Below are 16,884 nucleotides of genomic sequence, written 5' to 3' on the forward strand. Positions count from 1 at the left end.
AAAGGGAGGATAGTTGAGGGTAAACCAAAAACACAAAGCAGTATGCAAAAGTTCATGGGAGTCCAAACAGTATAAATAAAACTTACCCTTACTAAGCAGCATAAAGATAAGCATTTCATACCAATACAAATCATTTTCATTTTTATGACAGGTAATATTAAAAAAACCTCGCTTTCATTCTGATACTTTAACTGTCAATCCAGTCAATACTGGTTGTTGTTAAGTCTGTACACAATACAAATAAAATATAAATCTAGCTATTTTACTCAAAACATGCTTTTTACCTATTTGATTACTCAGAGTTACTCTGAAATCAATAATGACAGCAGTTTATACCTATGAAAGATATTACTGAACATCATAATCTAATATTTACATTAGATGAGATTAAGTTAAATTACAAGTCAGAAAGAGTTTGTAAGCAAACATTTATAGCCATGATTTCACAGATGTGGTGAGTAAACCAATGGCCATTCCTCAATAAAATACAACAATTTCCATCATGCATAGTTTACAGGCTCCATAAGAAGCAGTCTCTTTAGGGGCTAGATGCTTAAGAAATATTCAACAATGAAATCTTGGCTTCTTTTTTAACACAAATGTTTGGTTTGGTTATTTAGCCTCATTAGTGATAAAACATATTTATATTCTAACTGCAAGTGGAATAAACATTGCATCCAAAATGCAACCCCAGCAAAATCATTAGTAATAACTATTATGCCCTCTTAGCAGTAAGAATCATTTTTTTGGATTTTAAACATTTTATTTCTTTCTGTGCATAGCTTATAGCATTGTATTACAGGAATCAGAGAGTATAAGCAAAAAAAAAAAGTGAAAAATAAAACTTCTTGAAGACCACTTCCATTATTTATGATTACGTCAATGAAACGATACAACTTCCACATTAAATACAAATTAGTGAAAGGACTCCTCCAAGTAGTATTGCATATAAGCTACAACTTTACCCAACTATTTTAATCATTATGATTCGAGACTTCCTAGGATGTAACAGCCCAATCAGGCTGTTACTACCTTGGCAAGAACAATCACCAGCAAATACATGAACTGGGGTTATAGCTGAATTTTTAGAAACTCTTCAGACAAACCACATGTGTTAAAGGAGGTAAATAGAAAAATTAATGTTTGAGCTGTGCTATTCCTACCAGGAACTATATCACATATGATGCCAAGTTCAAACATAATTAGTAAAATAATATAACAGGATCTATACACACTGTAAATTTAGCAAAAACACTTTTATATTATATACAGAAACCTAAATATCTTAGGAGGTTTAGAATATGGATGGAGACAACTGTTAATTCTTCAAGGTTGGCTTCTTACGAGGATTAAAAACCAGCCCTTAGTCTCAGATGCATTCCATCTAGATGTGTTCAGGAACTCCATAGAACAGGAAATATAAACCATGAATATGCACCCTTAATTTCTATTCTTCAACTTAATGTTTTATAGTACCTCAGATTTTTGAATCCAGAGTTTGTAGTTGGGAAATTATAGTAAGAGTAGATTAGAGAAGATTTGCTGGTTTTCCTTTTGAAGCCATGTGAAGGTATTCCCCTATTACTTTTCATCACTGAAAAGTTCCTTGGGGACTAATAGAATGAAAGTGCCACAAGCTACATGATGGTTCTCTTCTTTTAATGTTGCATATGATTTCAGATTGGTTAGTGAGGGCTAACTAGCTCAGCCCTAGTTTCATTTTATTATAGTTGATAAATAAAAACTAAATAAGGAAGTTACAGTAAACCCAGTTCCCAATACAAGCAAAAAACAAAAACAAAAAACCAAAACTGTTCACATAATAAAAATAAGGGTATAACATATTCTGCACCATGACATTTTATTTTATTTCTCAGTTGTAGCTTTTCCATTCAGAAACTGGAGACCATCTTTTCATTGAGTTGTTATTCCCTCCTCTTCCCCTAGCTTAGGGATATGTTGAAAAAGGGTTTTCAACACGTTTTTTTTTTTTTATTTTTACAAGTTGTTATGAAATTAAAATTTCATTTATATATCTCAAGTGTTTAGAAAGCACTCAAAATTGTAGCTTACATGTATATGACTTCTGAAAATAAAAATCACACTTTTAACAATCTTTCCGCTCTGTAAAAATATTCTACATACGTGCATATGATCAAAACAATCTTTGCATGTTTGGGATATTTCTTACACATAGTAAAAGAAAAGTAAACAATTTTATCAGTACTTTCACATGTTTAGATAACTGAGTGCCACCTAGTGTTCAATTTCTGTAACTACTAAGCTTACAAATTCAAAGTTGCTATTAAAACCCAAGTTCTGAAAACTGCATTTTGGAAATGCGTTTTTTTTGATATGATTATGGTGGCAAAATATGATTATGAAAAGAACACATGATATCAAAATCAGTATAAAAATAGCCACAGGCTACTTAAATATGACAAGACTTATTTTTTACTTCAAATGCAGATTTCTGCCTCCCTCAAACTGTATCAAAATCTTAAGGGAATACCTAGGTAATTGGAATATACACAATGACTCTATACAATCAAGAGGCCAGGCTTAATCATATTCCATAATGAGGACAAGGCAAATTATTTCTTTAAAACATCCATTTTCTTATTGGAAGTGGTAGGAAAAGCAGCAATCTATTTTTTTTTTTTTTTTTTTTTTTTAAATAGTAGACGTGGTCTTCTACCCATAAGCTCCACTATATTAAAAGAGCAAAGTGGGCTTAACATCTTACTTAAGATAATTCAGTACTGCCAGTTTTAAAAGAAATAAAAATACCTTAGGAACAAATCAGTCTGTTTTAACAAACTGTATTCATGCTAATGAAATTTTAATCTTCTTTGTCATGGCCAAAATCCAAATTGCAGGACAACCTTCAGAAAAGATGGAATGTAAAATCTTGAGTTCAGTTTAGATCTGGAAGGGAAAAAAGAATATCAATGAAAGGAAAAAGAATTCTTACGTTCCAACAGTCTATTCCATATATGAGAGACTTTGACCTCCTTACGCTGAGAAACAAATCCAGTTTGAAGAAGAAATTCCTATAATTCTGGCCTGCTATAAGTAAATCATTATGATCTCCTTTGTACTATTATATGTAATGCAAAATCTTCCTAATAAAGTTTACTGTCTCCTTCCTTTTCTTTAATGCTAGTAATTTGAGACTTTTATATCTCGATGGGAGCAGACATCGGGGTGATACTGACCTAATTCCTGAGTCAATCTGGTTATGGTTAGAACATCTATAAACCATCTGGAAAAATGTCTTAAAGAAGTAGGGTTCTAAGGTGACAGAGCAAATTTTTACAAAATGTTCAAGAGAACCCCTTTAATAACCACTGTCTTTACCATCTCTTTTCCAGCCAGCCAGCTGGGTCCAGTTCTGAGGAGTTGTTGGCCCAGATCCAGAAATTTTTACTGAGAAAATCTTGACCCTGCCTAGATGCTCAACCCATTATCTTGGTGCACGTGGCTTCATATTCATGTATGTTCTCTGATTAGGTTCCTTATTATTATTATTATTATTATTTTTTTTTTTTTTAAAGAGGCCTTCTACTCCTGCCCAGTTGTCAAAATGTTTATGGTGGCACTTAATCCACGTGTCAGCTGCAAGTTCTTACCAAAGAATGGAATTGTTAATTCTGTTGCCAAAATATTAGCAACAGTTTAGTCACAAGACTCCTCTTGGCTCAGGATCTCCAAAATTAAGAAAATAACAGAACAATATATTTATTTCTCACTTCCTATTTTTGCGTATGTGTTAAAATATCTATTAACGTTAGTAATTTAACTCAAAGTGTGAGTATTCTTGGTCAGGAACTGCTCTTGCTTGGTATTCTGAAATTCGATTTTTGCATCAAATTTAATGTTATTATGTTATTTATTTACGAGACAAGGTCTGGCTGTGTTGCCCAGGCTGGTCTTGAACTCCTGGGCTCAAGTGATCCTCCCCTGTCAGCCTCCTGAGTAACTGGGACTACAGGAGCATACCACATCTGGCTTATTATTTTTGGATTTAAATACACAGGTGGTTTCTGAACTACATTTCAGGTAAAGAGGTTTGAAAAGAAGAGCCCAAAACAGATTTAAGAGTAACACCCCAATCGCTAAATAAACTTATGCTACCAAAAGATTTAAGTCTGAATTTCATTCAAATGCAGTAACAGCAGAAGTGCAGTAAAGCGTTTACTCCTATGGGCATTACTACTTTATTGTTAGGAAAGACAGGACATTTTCCTCAAAATCAACATACCAACTGCAAGCCAAAAGTTTGCCAACAGTACACACCCAACAGCTAAAAATACCACAATTGGCAACAGGCCTCCATTTTGTCAAGGCTTTCAGTGTATATTGTAATTCCAATGCTTCATATCAAGCTGGTTCAAACAAGATTTTTTCAACATACTAATATTTCAATAAAAAAGGCACGTTCCTTTGATAAGATCTTCTATTTTTCAACTGTTCACTAAATTTCCTATTGGCTATCTCTTTAGAGACTCTTAATTAAACAAGTTATGATTAGAGTGGCTGGTGTTAATATTGCCAATGTAAACACTGATCTTTTCAGGAAGACAAATTGAAGAGGGTTTTAAGAATTCTCAAAATATAAACAGTTTGACTAGTTGTCTTCTAAATAATACTATTTAATTCAGACAATTCTCAAAATATACCCTTATTTAAATGTCCCATGTTCTTAAAATTAATGGATGTTAGAGGGGAAAGCTGATTTCTCCATGGATAGTAACAAAAATGGGAAAATGCAAGGCACATTTACTTACGTCATCAATATCTTCATCATCATCTCCAATGTCGTCGAACTGAATTTCGTCATCATCTCCCGGACCAAATGTATCAGTTTCATTGATTTTAGCTAAGGACACAATAAGAAATACATTAAGTCAGCTTTGTAGCTTAATCAAAGCTTCATCATAACAAAAGCATTCCTAACTTTTATATAACACAATTACTATAAAGAGTATTTCACAAAACGAAAATCCCTGTAGTGTCACTGCTATGTCAAGATGGGGAGTATTTGTGTTACCGTTTTCTTTTGTTTGCAAAGTCATTTTTAGTAAGGCAGGCTCTAATTACATTAATTCTGAAACTATTATAACTTCCAGGTATACTTCTTAACAGGTTTGAGCACATGGTAACAACGTATTTCCTTGAGATAAGAAGAGCTGGTTCACTAATAATCATCAGAAAGATCTAGTCCAATCATGATTATCCCTAAGCAATGAAAATGAATCAGGAAGTGGTAGTCCTATTCCTAGATATATTGACATTTCTTAGATCAGAAATGCCAAGTAATTTCAGCATGCTTAAGTAAAATTAGGTTATCTCATAATAATGTTTTTATATAATCAGATACAACAGAGCTAAAAATAGTAACTGCCAAGTAAAAATGCAGGCCTACAATATAGTATGTCAAGTATATTTCCCCTCTGATGAGGTTATAAGGGACTTATTTTTATGTTTTCTGCATGAAGAATTCATTACTTTTGTATTTGGAGGAGTAAAAACCAATAATGTTGCTTTAAAAAAATCCTATGGGATACTATTACACAAGGATAAATGGAAATACAACTTTTTAATAAAAAGTAGTAACGAGGCTGGGCATGGTGGCTCATGCCTGTAATCCCAGCACTTTCGGAGGCCAAGGTGGCTGGATCACCTGAGGGTCAGGAGTTGGAGACCAGCCTGGCCAGCACCGTGAAACCCCATGTTATTTCTGTTAAAAACAGAAAAATTAGCTGGACATGGTGGCGCATGCCTGTAATCCCAGCTACTCGGGAAGCTGAGGCAGAAGAATCGCTTCAACCTGGGAGGTAGAGGTTGCAGTGAGCCGAGATTGCACCACTGCACTCCAGCGTGGGCAATAGAGTGAGACTCCATTTCAAAGCAAACAAATAAACAAACAAACAAAAATCAGTAATGGTACCTAATTATGTGCCCTTGCTTCATGTTGTGTTTTTTAAAACTTTTTTGAGACAAGGTCTCACTTTGTCACTCAGGCTTGAGAATAGTGGCATGATCATAGGTCGCTGCATCCTCAGACTCTTGGACTTAAGCAATTCTCCTGCCTCAGCCTCCCAACTGGCTGACACTACAGGCATGTGCCACGACGCCTGGCTGACTTGCACTTCATGTTTAACTCATATGAACACTAACAATCTCTTGAGGAAGAAATTTTAAAATAGATACTATAACAAAATTATTCCTTTGGGTTGCATTATGTGGAAGTCCAAAGCTTATAGAGCATAACTCCTCACCATATTTATTAGAAACAGAATTCCAGTAATTTTTTTCGTACAGTATCTAGCATCATGAAGCACAGGCAGGCATACATAAAAACATAAGCACTAAAGTAAATATGCAAAATCCACAGTTCCTTCACCTAAACACCAACAGATAACCTAAATACCATATAACAAGTTAATAATAATAACCCAGACATTACCATGCTCTGGAAGCTCGCCATATGCCTTCAGACTTCTAGCTTCGTCTGCATTGTATTTTAAAATTACATCAGCTTTGTTATCCTTGAATAGAGATAATAACTTTAAAAACTGATCATAATGAAACACCAGTTATTTCATAAATTCTCATATTGAATAAACAATCAAATCTCACCATTTTATTATAAATCTTTCTCCTTTTAAATTTTAAAGCTTTCTCTTACCCTCTGAAAAATATACTTGGGTTTAACCCAGGAGGAAGCTTACATGCATGACGGAATGATGACTAAGAGGCTGAGGAAATATATTTGAGGGCCTCACTTTAGTAAGAGCAGAACTGCGCAGACCCCATATTTTAGATTATTTAATATAACCCTTTGATTAGAAGTCTTTTGAAATACAAAAGTTCCCTGGAACAGTAATTTTCAGGGTGATCAAACACTGCAATTCCAAAATTGAGACTGAACTAAGACTGGTATAATGACCTAAGGAAATTATACCTTTCCTTATTATCTGTGCTTCTTTGGCTATGTTATCAATCAAAATCTCCGGTAGAGTTTTTATATCTTCTGAAGATAGATTAGAAGTGAAGCCCAAGAATTAGTATTGTGAGAAATTCTTTAGGTATTTCTGATGCAAACGTCCCATTGAGAAATACTGCCTTAGAATGTTTCTATTTCCCCATTTGAAAAGAATTTAACTCAGTTAAGGGAGAAAACTGACTGCTTCAACTTCAAGGACAGTGTGATTCAGACCAGTACTTCTTAAAATGTAAAGTGTATAGAAGCCCATGGAGATCTTATTAAAATACATGTTCTGAATGAAGTGTCAAAGAACCTGCATTGGTAACAAGCTTCCAGAAGACAGTGATGCTATCGAGCCACAGACCACCCTGTAAGTGGGAGGGGCAAAGCAGGATCACAAAAAAATTCAAATCAGAAGTACTGGTCCTGGCTGTCACTTTACGGTCAGAATGTTATTCATTTCAAAACCTTGGTGTCCTTATCTATCAAACAGGGAATTCCTTATTTTTCCTACTTCTGGGGTTATTGTTAAGATCAAAAGAAAAAAATGGACATTAAAATGGTATGAATTTAAAGCAGGCTTTCTCACCTCGACGCCAGGGATTATTGTGAGGTGGACCGTTCTCTGTTAAGGGATGCTGTCCTGTGCTCTGCAGGATGCTTAGCATCACCCCAGCCTCTATCTACTACATGCTAGCAGCACTGCACCCATCCCCCAGTAGTGACAACCAGAAAAGTCTCCAGACACTGCTAATGTCCCCTGGAGGGCATAATTGCCCATGGTTGAGAAACAATACTATAAAGTGAAGATTTAAATTCTTTATTCTGGATTATTTTTTTTTAAATCAAAGTATGATCAAGGTTGTACAAATAGAGATATTATCACACAGGGACGAGTTCTAACAGGTGGAAGTCGAACAGACCTCACAGACCCACAATGAGTCTACAGAGTCAAGGGTTAAGATCATGAAAGGCAATCATCATTTTCTTTCTTTCCCAAGTGCTCATCTAGATTTATAGCACACACCTGTGTCGTGATATGTATTGTAATTACTTGTGTGCTTGTCTTCATTCTCTCCACTACCAGGCTATGAGCCTTTTGTGGGATGCGCACTTACCTCATCCAGCTGTATGCCCTAAAATAATGCCTCCCACATTTTGATTTAAACATAATCCCTGGGATATCTAGCACAATGCCTAAAACACAACTGGCTCTAAGAAATGGCTCATCAAATTCAAGACAGTAAAAAATGTAAAATTTATGCGTAATTTTTACCTGGTAGTCTCGGAGACCAACCAATATTATATCGGAGGTATTTATCCAAACCTACAAAAGAAAAGTCATTGTCGGTCATATTTAAAATATTCCAGAGTAACAATTAGTTTATATTGTTATATTCCAGAGTAACAATTAGTTTAGAAATTAAGAGATTTTAGTTTGGGCTGGCATGGTGGCTCATGCCTGTAATCCCAGCACTTTGGGAGGCCGTGGTGAGTGGATCACTTGAGGTCAGGAGTTCAAGACCAGCCTGGCCAGCATGGTAAAATCTTGTCTCTACTAAAAGTACAAAAATTAGCCAGACATGGTGACGCATGCCTGTAGTCCCAGGAACTCGGGAAGCTGAGGCATGAGAATCACTTGAACCCAGGAGATGGAGGTTGCACAACAGAGTGAGACTCTGTTTCAAAAAGATTTTAGTTTGGGAACAGAAGGATTAACTTACCAAATTAAAAAAACCACAAAATCAGAGTTGGGACTTTTAGTCAACCTGATTAATAAATCTGCCTGAGTAACTACTGTGATGGTGAATTAATCATTACTTTCCAAGGCAGTCCTTTCGTGATGACATTAAGAAATACAACATTAATACAATGCTTACGTAACATAACTCATATTCGGATTTTCTTAATGTATGCTTTACAGCTTTATCTCCAATTCCTAAACCAGAATCCTAACAAGGGCCACCTACTACATTTAACTGTCAGGCCTCCTTGAAACTAGAATAGTACCCGAGCTTTTTTTTTTTTTTCATTTTTAAACTTTCATGACAGTAACATTTCATTAAGAGCTGAACCAGGTACAGTGGCTCATGCCTGTAATCCCAGCACTTTGGGAGGCCAAGGAGGTCTGATTGCTTGAGCTCAGGAGTTCTAGACCAGCCTAAGCAACACAGAGAAACCTCATCTCTACAAAAAATACAGAAATTAGCCAGGCATGGTGGCAAAGGCCTGTAGTCCCTGCTACATGGGAGGCTGACGTGGGAGGAGTGCTTGAACCAGGGAGGTTGAGGCTACAGTGAACTAAGATGGTGCCACTACTCTATAGGCTGGGTGACAGGGTAAGGCCATGTCTCAAAAAAAGACAAGGAAAAAAAGCTGGGCTGTTTGTTTTTACAGAATGTCTCTCAATTTGGACTTATGAATTGTTTCTTCATGATTCAAATTCAGGTTAACCATTTTGGGCAGGAATACAACATTAGTGATACGAATGATTCTTTAACATTAGAACCTGTATAAGATTGCTATTACAGACCTTGTTATTTGACTTATAGGTAAATCATTGTTTACCTAGATAAGTCTTTTGGGAATTTCCAAAAATGAAGTCCATGGACAGTTAAAAACTGTAGAGGTGGCTGGGTGTGGTGGCTCACGCCTATAATCCCAGTACTTTGGGAGGCTGAGGTGGGTGGATCATCTGGGGTCAGGAGTTTGAGAACAGCCTGGCCAACATTGTGAAACCCCATCTCTACTAAAAATACAAAAGATTAGCTGGACATGGTGGTGGGTGTCTGTAATCCCAGCTACTCGGGAGGCAGAGGCAGGAGAATCGCTTGAACTTGGGAGGCGGAGTTGCAATGAACCAAGATCGCGCCACTGCACTCAAGCCTGGGTGACAAGAGCGAGACTCTGTCTCAAAAAAAACCACCACCACCAACAAAACAAAACTGTAGAGGCATTTTCTCCCTTAACCAACTTTATTATTAAAGTAAAACAAATCACACCTACCTTTTTTCTCAATTTTCCTCTGATGTGACATAACCTCTTTACACCATCGAAGCACATTGCTTCTAGCCGTCCATTTCCCAACATTTTGATCACCTGAGCATACTCTAAGGGGAGAAAGGAAAAGGGTATGAAATATTGTTCAACTTTTGATAAAAGTAACTTAAAGTCCACATGAAACTGACAAGAGAATATAGTTGTAACAGTTGAGAATAAATATATATAGGAAAAATATAAATAAACATGAGGGAGTGATAAACATCAGTTAGTTAATGGCAGAGAGTTAGACCCAAGACTCTGTAATGCTATTTCTATAACATGCTGTCTCTGCTATTAGACATATTTTAATTATCGACTCATTTTGAATAAATAGATTGACTATTCCACTTTTGGCTCTTTCCCTGTAATTTTTAGTACATTTGGCAAACAAAAACAGCTTAACCTTCAGTGTCTTTGTTGAATTAGAATATGACTAACCCCCAGAGAGGATGCCCATTGATTTGTAAATATACCGAGACTTCACTTAGAAAGGCTCAACAGTGGGGTGGACTTCTGAAACTGAATTACTCAGACTACAATTAGCCTGGCACCCACCTACCACCACCTTAACAAGGTTGGTCAACTCAAAGGCAGCCTTTCTTCTGAAGTGAGGAAAAAAAGTAATATTAAAGCAGTGTCTGCCCAAGTCAAGTCAGCTGCTATTTTAGAGGCAAGGATGACTAAGGCTAAGAAACAAAAGGACTTTTAGCCAGAAAATGTATCTCATCTTTAGTGGTTTATATGTATGGCATAATAAATCCACCCAAAGTTCTATTAAAAGCTAAAGTACTGGAAATTATTGGAACACCTGGGGAAACAGGAATTTGGAGTACGTACTAGATAATATTACATCAATGTCAAATTACCTGAGTGTGATAATTCTCTTCCAGTTATATAAGAAAATATACTTGCTCTTAGGAGACACATGATCAAGTAAGGGAAAATTAGCATGATGTCTCTAATATCTTCAAATGGTCCTCAACAAACCCTACATATATATTTCTTTTTTTTTTTTTTTTTTTTTTGGAGACGGAGTTTCGCTCTTGTAACCCAGGCTGGAGTGCAATGGCGCGATCTCGGCTCACCGCAACCTCCGCCTCCTGGGTTCAGGCAATTCTCCTGCCTCAGCCTCCTGAGTAGCTGGGATTACAGGCACACGCCACCATGCCCAGCTAATTTTTTGTAGTTTTAGTAGAGAAGGGGTTTCACCATGTTGACCAGGATGGTCTCGATCTCTTGACCTCGTGATCCACCCGCCTAGGCCTCCCAAAGTGCTGGGATTACAAGCGTGAGCCACCGCGCCCGGCATATATTTCTTTACATGTGTGTACAGATGAAGGATTTAAGGGAGTTTGTTGTACTAATACGGCAACTTTTCCGTAGGTTTGAAATGACTCGAAATAAAAATAACAGGAAAAGGCAAACGACCCAGTTAAGATTTATTTGACTAGTGCTATGTATCCTGGTCTGGCACTTACTAAATTCTTCAGTCTAGTAAGGTCAGTTAACTGTTCAGTTTCATTTTACTGCAGTTTATGAAGGTATATGCTAATGGCACTGGAGAATGGAGAAGTCTATAAGGGCCTAAGGCTCATCCTTCAAATGTCCATGGCCTACACAACACATTATGCAGCACCATTCGCTATCAACAATGCTAATCATAGAACTGTCAGCTAAATCATAGAACAGTTGACCATAGCTTTGAAGGCTCAATTCCCTCTGAACTGTATGACACATTCTTAGTTTCCAGCACTTTGCGAGGCCATGGTGGGAGGATCACTTGAGCCCAGGAGTTCAAGAACAGCCTGGGCAACATATGAAGACCTCATCTCTATAAAAATTTTTTAAAAATTAGTCAGATGTGGTGATGTGTGCCTTTAGTCCCAAATAAGAGGCTGAATTGGGAGGACTACTTCAGCCCAGGAGGTCAAGGCTGCAGTAAGCTGTAATTGTGCCACTGCACATCACCCTGGGCAACAGAACAAGACCCCTGTCTCAAAAAAAATAAAGTCCCCAGCTAAAAAGAAAGGATGTTACTTTAAAAAGCATAATTTATGAAAACACTCACCCTGACCATCTTCTTTGAATACCAGTTCTCTTTTTTCAGATTCGTTCTCATTCTTACCTCTACGTCTATTTTTACCTCCTTTACCTGATGGTTAAAAAAAAAAAAGGGGGGAGGAAATGACATTAATTATCTGTAAAACAGTATGAAATAAAATGAAGTTAAGGCTTATAAAACCACTTTTTAAAAGATCACTTAAATTTTAAAATTCACCTATTTTGGCTACTCAATCATATTAAATTTATAATCTCCAATCACAACATTAATACATTATTTATTACCTCCCTACCTTTCTTGGAATTTCCTTTGAGGACTTTTCTGACATAAAATAAACATAAATAGTAGATATTATATTAAAAAATATAAAAAAATTTCACTTTAGCATGCATCCTTTTGAAATAAAAATGCAATTCTATACATATTCTTCTAAGTGGAAATCTTGGGTGCCTTCTAAAGCTAGGTCCTAGGCAAGGAACCTGATATTTTCAAAATTAAGTGAAGACAGTGTTTGGACAGAGAACTGTGGTTTTCAAACTTTTGGTAGCAGAGTACCATCAATATTGAAATCTCACTGGGTGCAGTGGTACATGCCTAGGGCCTCAGCTACTCAGGAGGCCCAGGTGGGAGGATCACTTGAGCAAGTCCAGGAGTTCCAGGCCAGCCTGGGCAGCACAGCGACACACTGTCTCTTAAGAGATAAAAAATATCCATTTGGTACCCAATTTACTTTCTTTTATAATGCTGGTTCCTACTCAACATCCCTGTTTCTATTATATGACCCCAGTGACCACGCTTTTAACCACTATGCAATAATTCTGCCCATTTACTTGTCACAATCACCCCCATGAGGTCATAACAATTATTTATTACCAGTTTACCCATGAGTTCCTGAAACTCAGAGAAGTAACTCAGCTTCAGTGAGTACATCAGCTCACTGATGATTACGGTCAGTAAGCTGGGGTGTCGAGAGTCACAATGTTTTTCTGCCCCATCCCCCACATTAGGTTACCTCTCCACAGCATTTTGCTCCCATTTGAGAAACGAAACCACATTGGCAGCCATTTCCAAAAGGCAGGAAAAAGGCTGTACGTGGTAATAATACTAAGAGACTCATGGGAAGAGCTTGGAAGCAGCAAAAAGTTCATAACCCAAACAGAATCACAAATGTGCACCTGACAATCTAACTTCTTGAATCAAGTCCACTTACTCTCTCCTGGGGTAGTCTCACATTGCTCTGTGCTATTTTAGGTGGGCCTCTACAATTTCCTGAACCACCTAGAGTCCTTAGAATTCAGTATCTGAGGCATTCTTAGAGAACACTGAAACTAATTTCCTAGAAAGAGAAAAGTATCAAGCCATTAATCATGCCAGATCTGCAAAACAGACTGCAAGCTCCTTTAGGGCAAGATCATACCTGCTGCTTATTGAGTGACTATACCTGAGTTCAGTAATTCTTCAAATGAATCAATCAAGAATAGTCCACACATTCCTAACGGAGTGATGAGTTAAAAAATCATATGCAGTAACTTCTTCAAAGTCTGGGAGCACTATCCCCTAAATGCTTATGAGTGGGTCAAAGGATGCCCCTTTTCCTGATTTGAGGATGGGTTTCTAAGAATTTGTAGAATAAGCTGATATGAATCAATCCAAAGCAAAAGTCATTCAACACATAGTATGTGGCAAATTTCACCCTTACTTGTGTAACCACAGCAAGATTATCTTCACAGGGCTTCTGGATTTTCCAGTGAAGAAAAATAGAACAATAAATGAGTTTATTTCTACATTAGTAAATCCCATCTGATAAAATTCAGAGGTCTTGAAAAGTACCATTCCTCTAAGTTAAGATAACTAAGAATTGATTGGTTTCACACAGTACAGTAATGATAAACACCAAACTCAGCCTGGTGATTACCTCGAAAGAGAGTAAAAGGTGATTAGGGAGGGGTAAACAGAGGGACTTTACCTCAATCTGCACTGTAATTCTTTTTTTTTTTTTTTTTTTTTTTTTGAGACAGAGTTTCACTCATGTTACCCAGGCTGGAGTGCAATGGCGCGACCTCGGCTCACTGCAACCTCCACCTCCTGGGTTCAGGCAATTCTCCTGCCTCAGCCTCCTGAGTAGCTGGGATTACAGGCATGCGCCACCATGCCCAGCTAATTTTTTTTGTATTTTTAGTAGAGGCGGGGTTTCACCATGTTGACCAGGATAGTCTCGATCTCTTGACCTCGTGATCCACCCGCCTCGGCCTCCCAAAGTGCTGGGATTACAGGCTTGAGCCACTGCGCCCGGCCTTGCACTGTAATTCTTAAATTCAGAGTACTGGATTCCCAGGTTCACTATGTTAGCTATATTTTTTGTATGCCTCAAATGTTATTTAAGAAAAGATTTGGTACTTGTTAACTTATCAGAATTAAGCATACCCTGATCATTCCCCTCTATATTTTATTGCCATGTAATGGGATGTTCTTTAAATTCTCTTTGAATGAATGAGACTAGGTCTGAGTGTAAATTAAAATGACATCAACATTCTTTAAACCAGAGTTGTTTTAGTGAAATTCCCAGATAGCCTCCTTCTTAAGCAAGACATGAGGCTAGTGAACTAGATGTGATTTAATGTAGAAGTCCTATTCTCTTGGAACCAAAGCAGAACCTATTATTTACCTAAGGGTGGAGTCGACAGGAGGAAGATGACTTAAACCAACAAATATTTATTGAGCATCTACTAAGTGTGAAGTGTCAGCATCCAATGTGATTAAGACAGATACTATTCCTGCCTTTTAGAGTTTACAGCTTAGTGGGGGAATTGGAATCTTATTACTAGAAATAAAGGTGAGAATAAGATGGCAGTGATCCACTTACCACCTCAGAGAGAATAAAGGATTATATGGAAGAAAACAGTAAGGCTTTAAAAATTTTTTGTTTCTAATTCCATCTTTTCCGAAATCATGAGCAGTGAAAATCCTTGCTACACAAAGGACCTGCAAGTTTGATCTCTAAAGGCAGCAAGGTGGAGTGCCCTGAGAGGACTACACCAACTTGTGCACAGAATCTCGACCAAGTACCCTAAGGGATAAAGTAATAAGTGACAGCTACAAAGAGGAAATGAGGTAGAATCCCTAGAGCCAGCTGTCAAGTAGGAAAGAGAGCAGAAGTAGGCCTGCGTCAGGGGAGGGATTCCTAAGAATGAATAGTCAAAGGAGACTACTTATGGACTATGAAATATGCTCCTCTCCTGTAGGAAAATACAGTAGTTTCCCTGTATCTATTTGCACATTTTTCTTCAACAAATTATAAGGCTATTAAAAATGACAGGAACAATGTAAATTTCTAAAAGTAATTTATTTAGGAGTGTTCTGCTTTTTTTTTTTTTTTTTTTAGATTAGGCCTTCCGTTTGGGAAATCCCAAATAAAGTTATCCTCAAGTCTGATCATTTGTGAAGGCTTAGCCTCAGAAAGGAGGAAACTTAAAGGTCTGTATTCTCACAACATATGCATGATCTGAAGCAAAAGCAAAAAACTTGGCTAAATATGGAAAAGTCTTCTGCAAACAAAAATAAGCCCTGTAAACGGATGGAGAGAGTAAATCTCTAGAGATGGACCTCAGAAATGTATCAAGGTTTCACCTACTTGTTCACAAGGAACAGCGAGTAGCCTCAACAATACTGAACAACTGTCCATTAAGAAGCCCATGCAAGAGTACCTGGTGCTCTCGAATGCAGGCATCACTCAAAGTTCAGTACGGCTTCCAGGGATTAACCCTTCGTGCCCGGCAAGGCCAAAGGGCCTATCTACTAAGCCCAGGCCGCCCCGGGGAGGGTTCCCACCACCGTCCCCACCAAGTCGCGGTCAGTCTGGCGCGAAACAGGAGAAAAAGCCCACATTCTCCCGCAGGAGGCCCTACAAAAATGGCGTCGGCTCCACCCCAATGTGGCCAAACTGGGCAACAGGAGTTAACTTCCCAGATCCTCTCCCGAGCTCAGAGTCGGGTGCGGGGCGCCCAGGCGCGGGCAGACAGGGCGGGAAGGAAAAAAGGTCACTGCGGCCTGGGTGACCTGCAATCCACGGGCAGGACCTGGGAGACGCTGCCGAGGAGAGCCTTGGTCCGGGGGTCCAGGCGACATTACCTTTATTCTTGGGCATGGCGGTGGCAGCGACCTCGCGGCGTCTCTGACTTCTTTCCGGGTGGCGGCGGTCGCGGCGGCTGCTGCTCCGAGGGGCGACACGAGAGAGCGCGCAGGATGAAGCAGGTGCTGGAGGCCAGGCAGCGTGCGCGGGAGAGGCTCGCGACCTAGGTCTTAAGAGATCCGCCTGCGCCCACGCTCGGCAGCAGCAAATGGCGTCGCTGCTGGTTGCGTCGCTTTTCCCCGCCTCCCACCGCCGGCTGGGCCCGCCCCTAGGCTTTATGGCGCAGGCGTGGCTGACGGACCTCCCCCTCGCCCCCCATTGTTAGAGCCGAGAGAGACGAGTTCTTGGAGGGTGCGCAGCAAGCCGCAGAGCCTGCGAGGGGCGGGGCTACAAGCAGGGAAAAGGCGGAGCCAGGAAGGGATGGGGAGGGCCTTTGCGTCATAGAAAAGGGCGGCTTGAGGTGGCGCCCGCTGCTGGCTAAGGCCAGACCTCTGCTGCTTTGCAGCAAATGCGCGTCTCCCTGTTTGACAAGTGGCTGACTCATTAACCTCATGGTTAGCTCAATTTTTTTTTTAATTATTTTTTTTATTAAGACGGAGTCTCGCTCCATCGCCCAGGCTGGAGCGCAGTGGCACGATCTCGGCTCACTGCAACCTC

General features: G+C 38.7%; 1 protein-coding gene across 1 annotated transcript; it reads right to left on the reverse strand.

Annotated features, from left to right (window-relative positions):
• Positions 1 to 341: 341 nt before the first annotated feature.
• EIF1AX (eukaryotic translation initiation factor 1A X-linked) lies at positions 342 to 16,494 on the reverse strand. Its single transcript, XM_032286105.1, has 7 exons — positions 16,227 to 16,494; positions 12,105 to 12,188; positions 10,001 to 10,104; positions 8,271 to 8,321; positions 6,473 to 6,554; positions 4,791 to 4,882; positions 342 to 2,928 (listed from the first exon to the last, which is right to left on the reverse strand). Exons 1-7 carry the CDS (start codon positions 16,240 to 16,242, stop codon positions 2,923 to 2,925), a joined length of 435 nt encoding a protein of 144 aa, XP_032141996.1. The 5' UTR covers positions 16,243 to 16,494; the 3' UTR covers positions 342 to 2,922.
• Positions 16,495 to 16,884: the final 390 nt, after the last annotated feature.

This window comes from Sapajus apella, unplaced genomic scaffold, assembly GCF_009761245.1.
Source record: "Sapajus apella isolate SASKATOON/1434 unplaced genomic scaffold, GSC_monkey_1.0 scaffold17, whole genome shotgun sequence".
Lineage (NCBI taxonomy): Eukaryota > Metazoa > Chordata > Mammalia > Primates > Cebidae > Sapajus > Sapajus apella.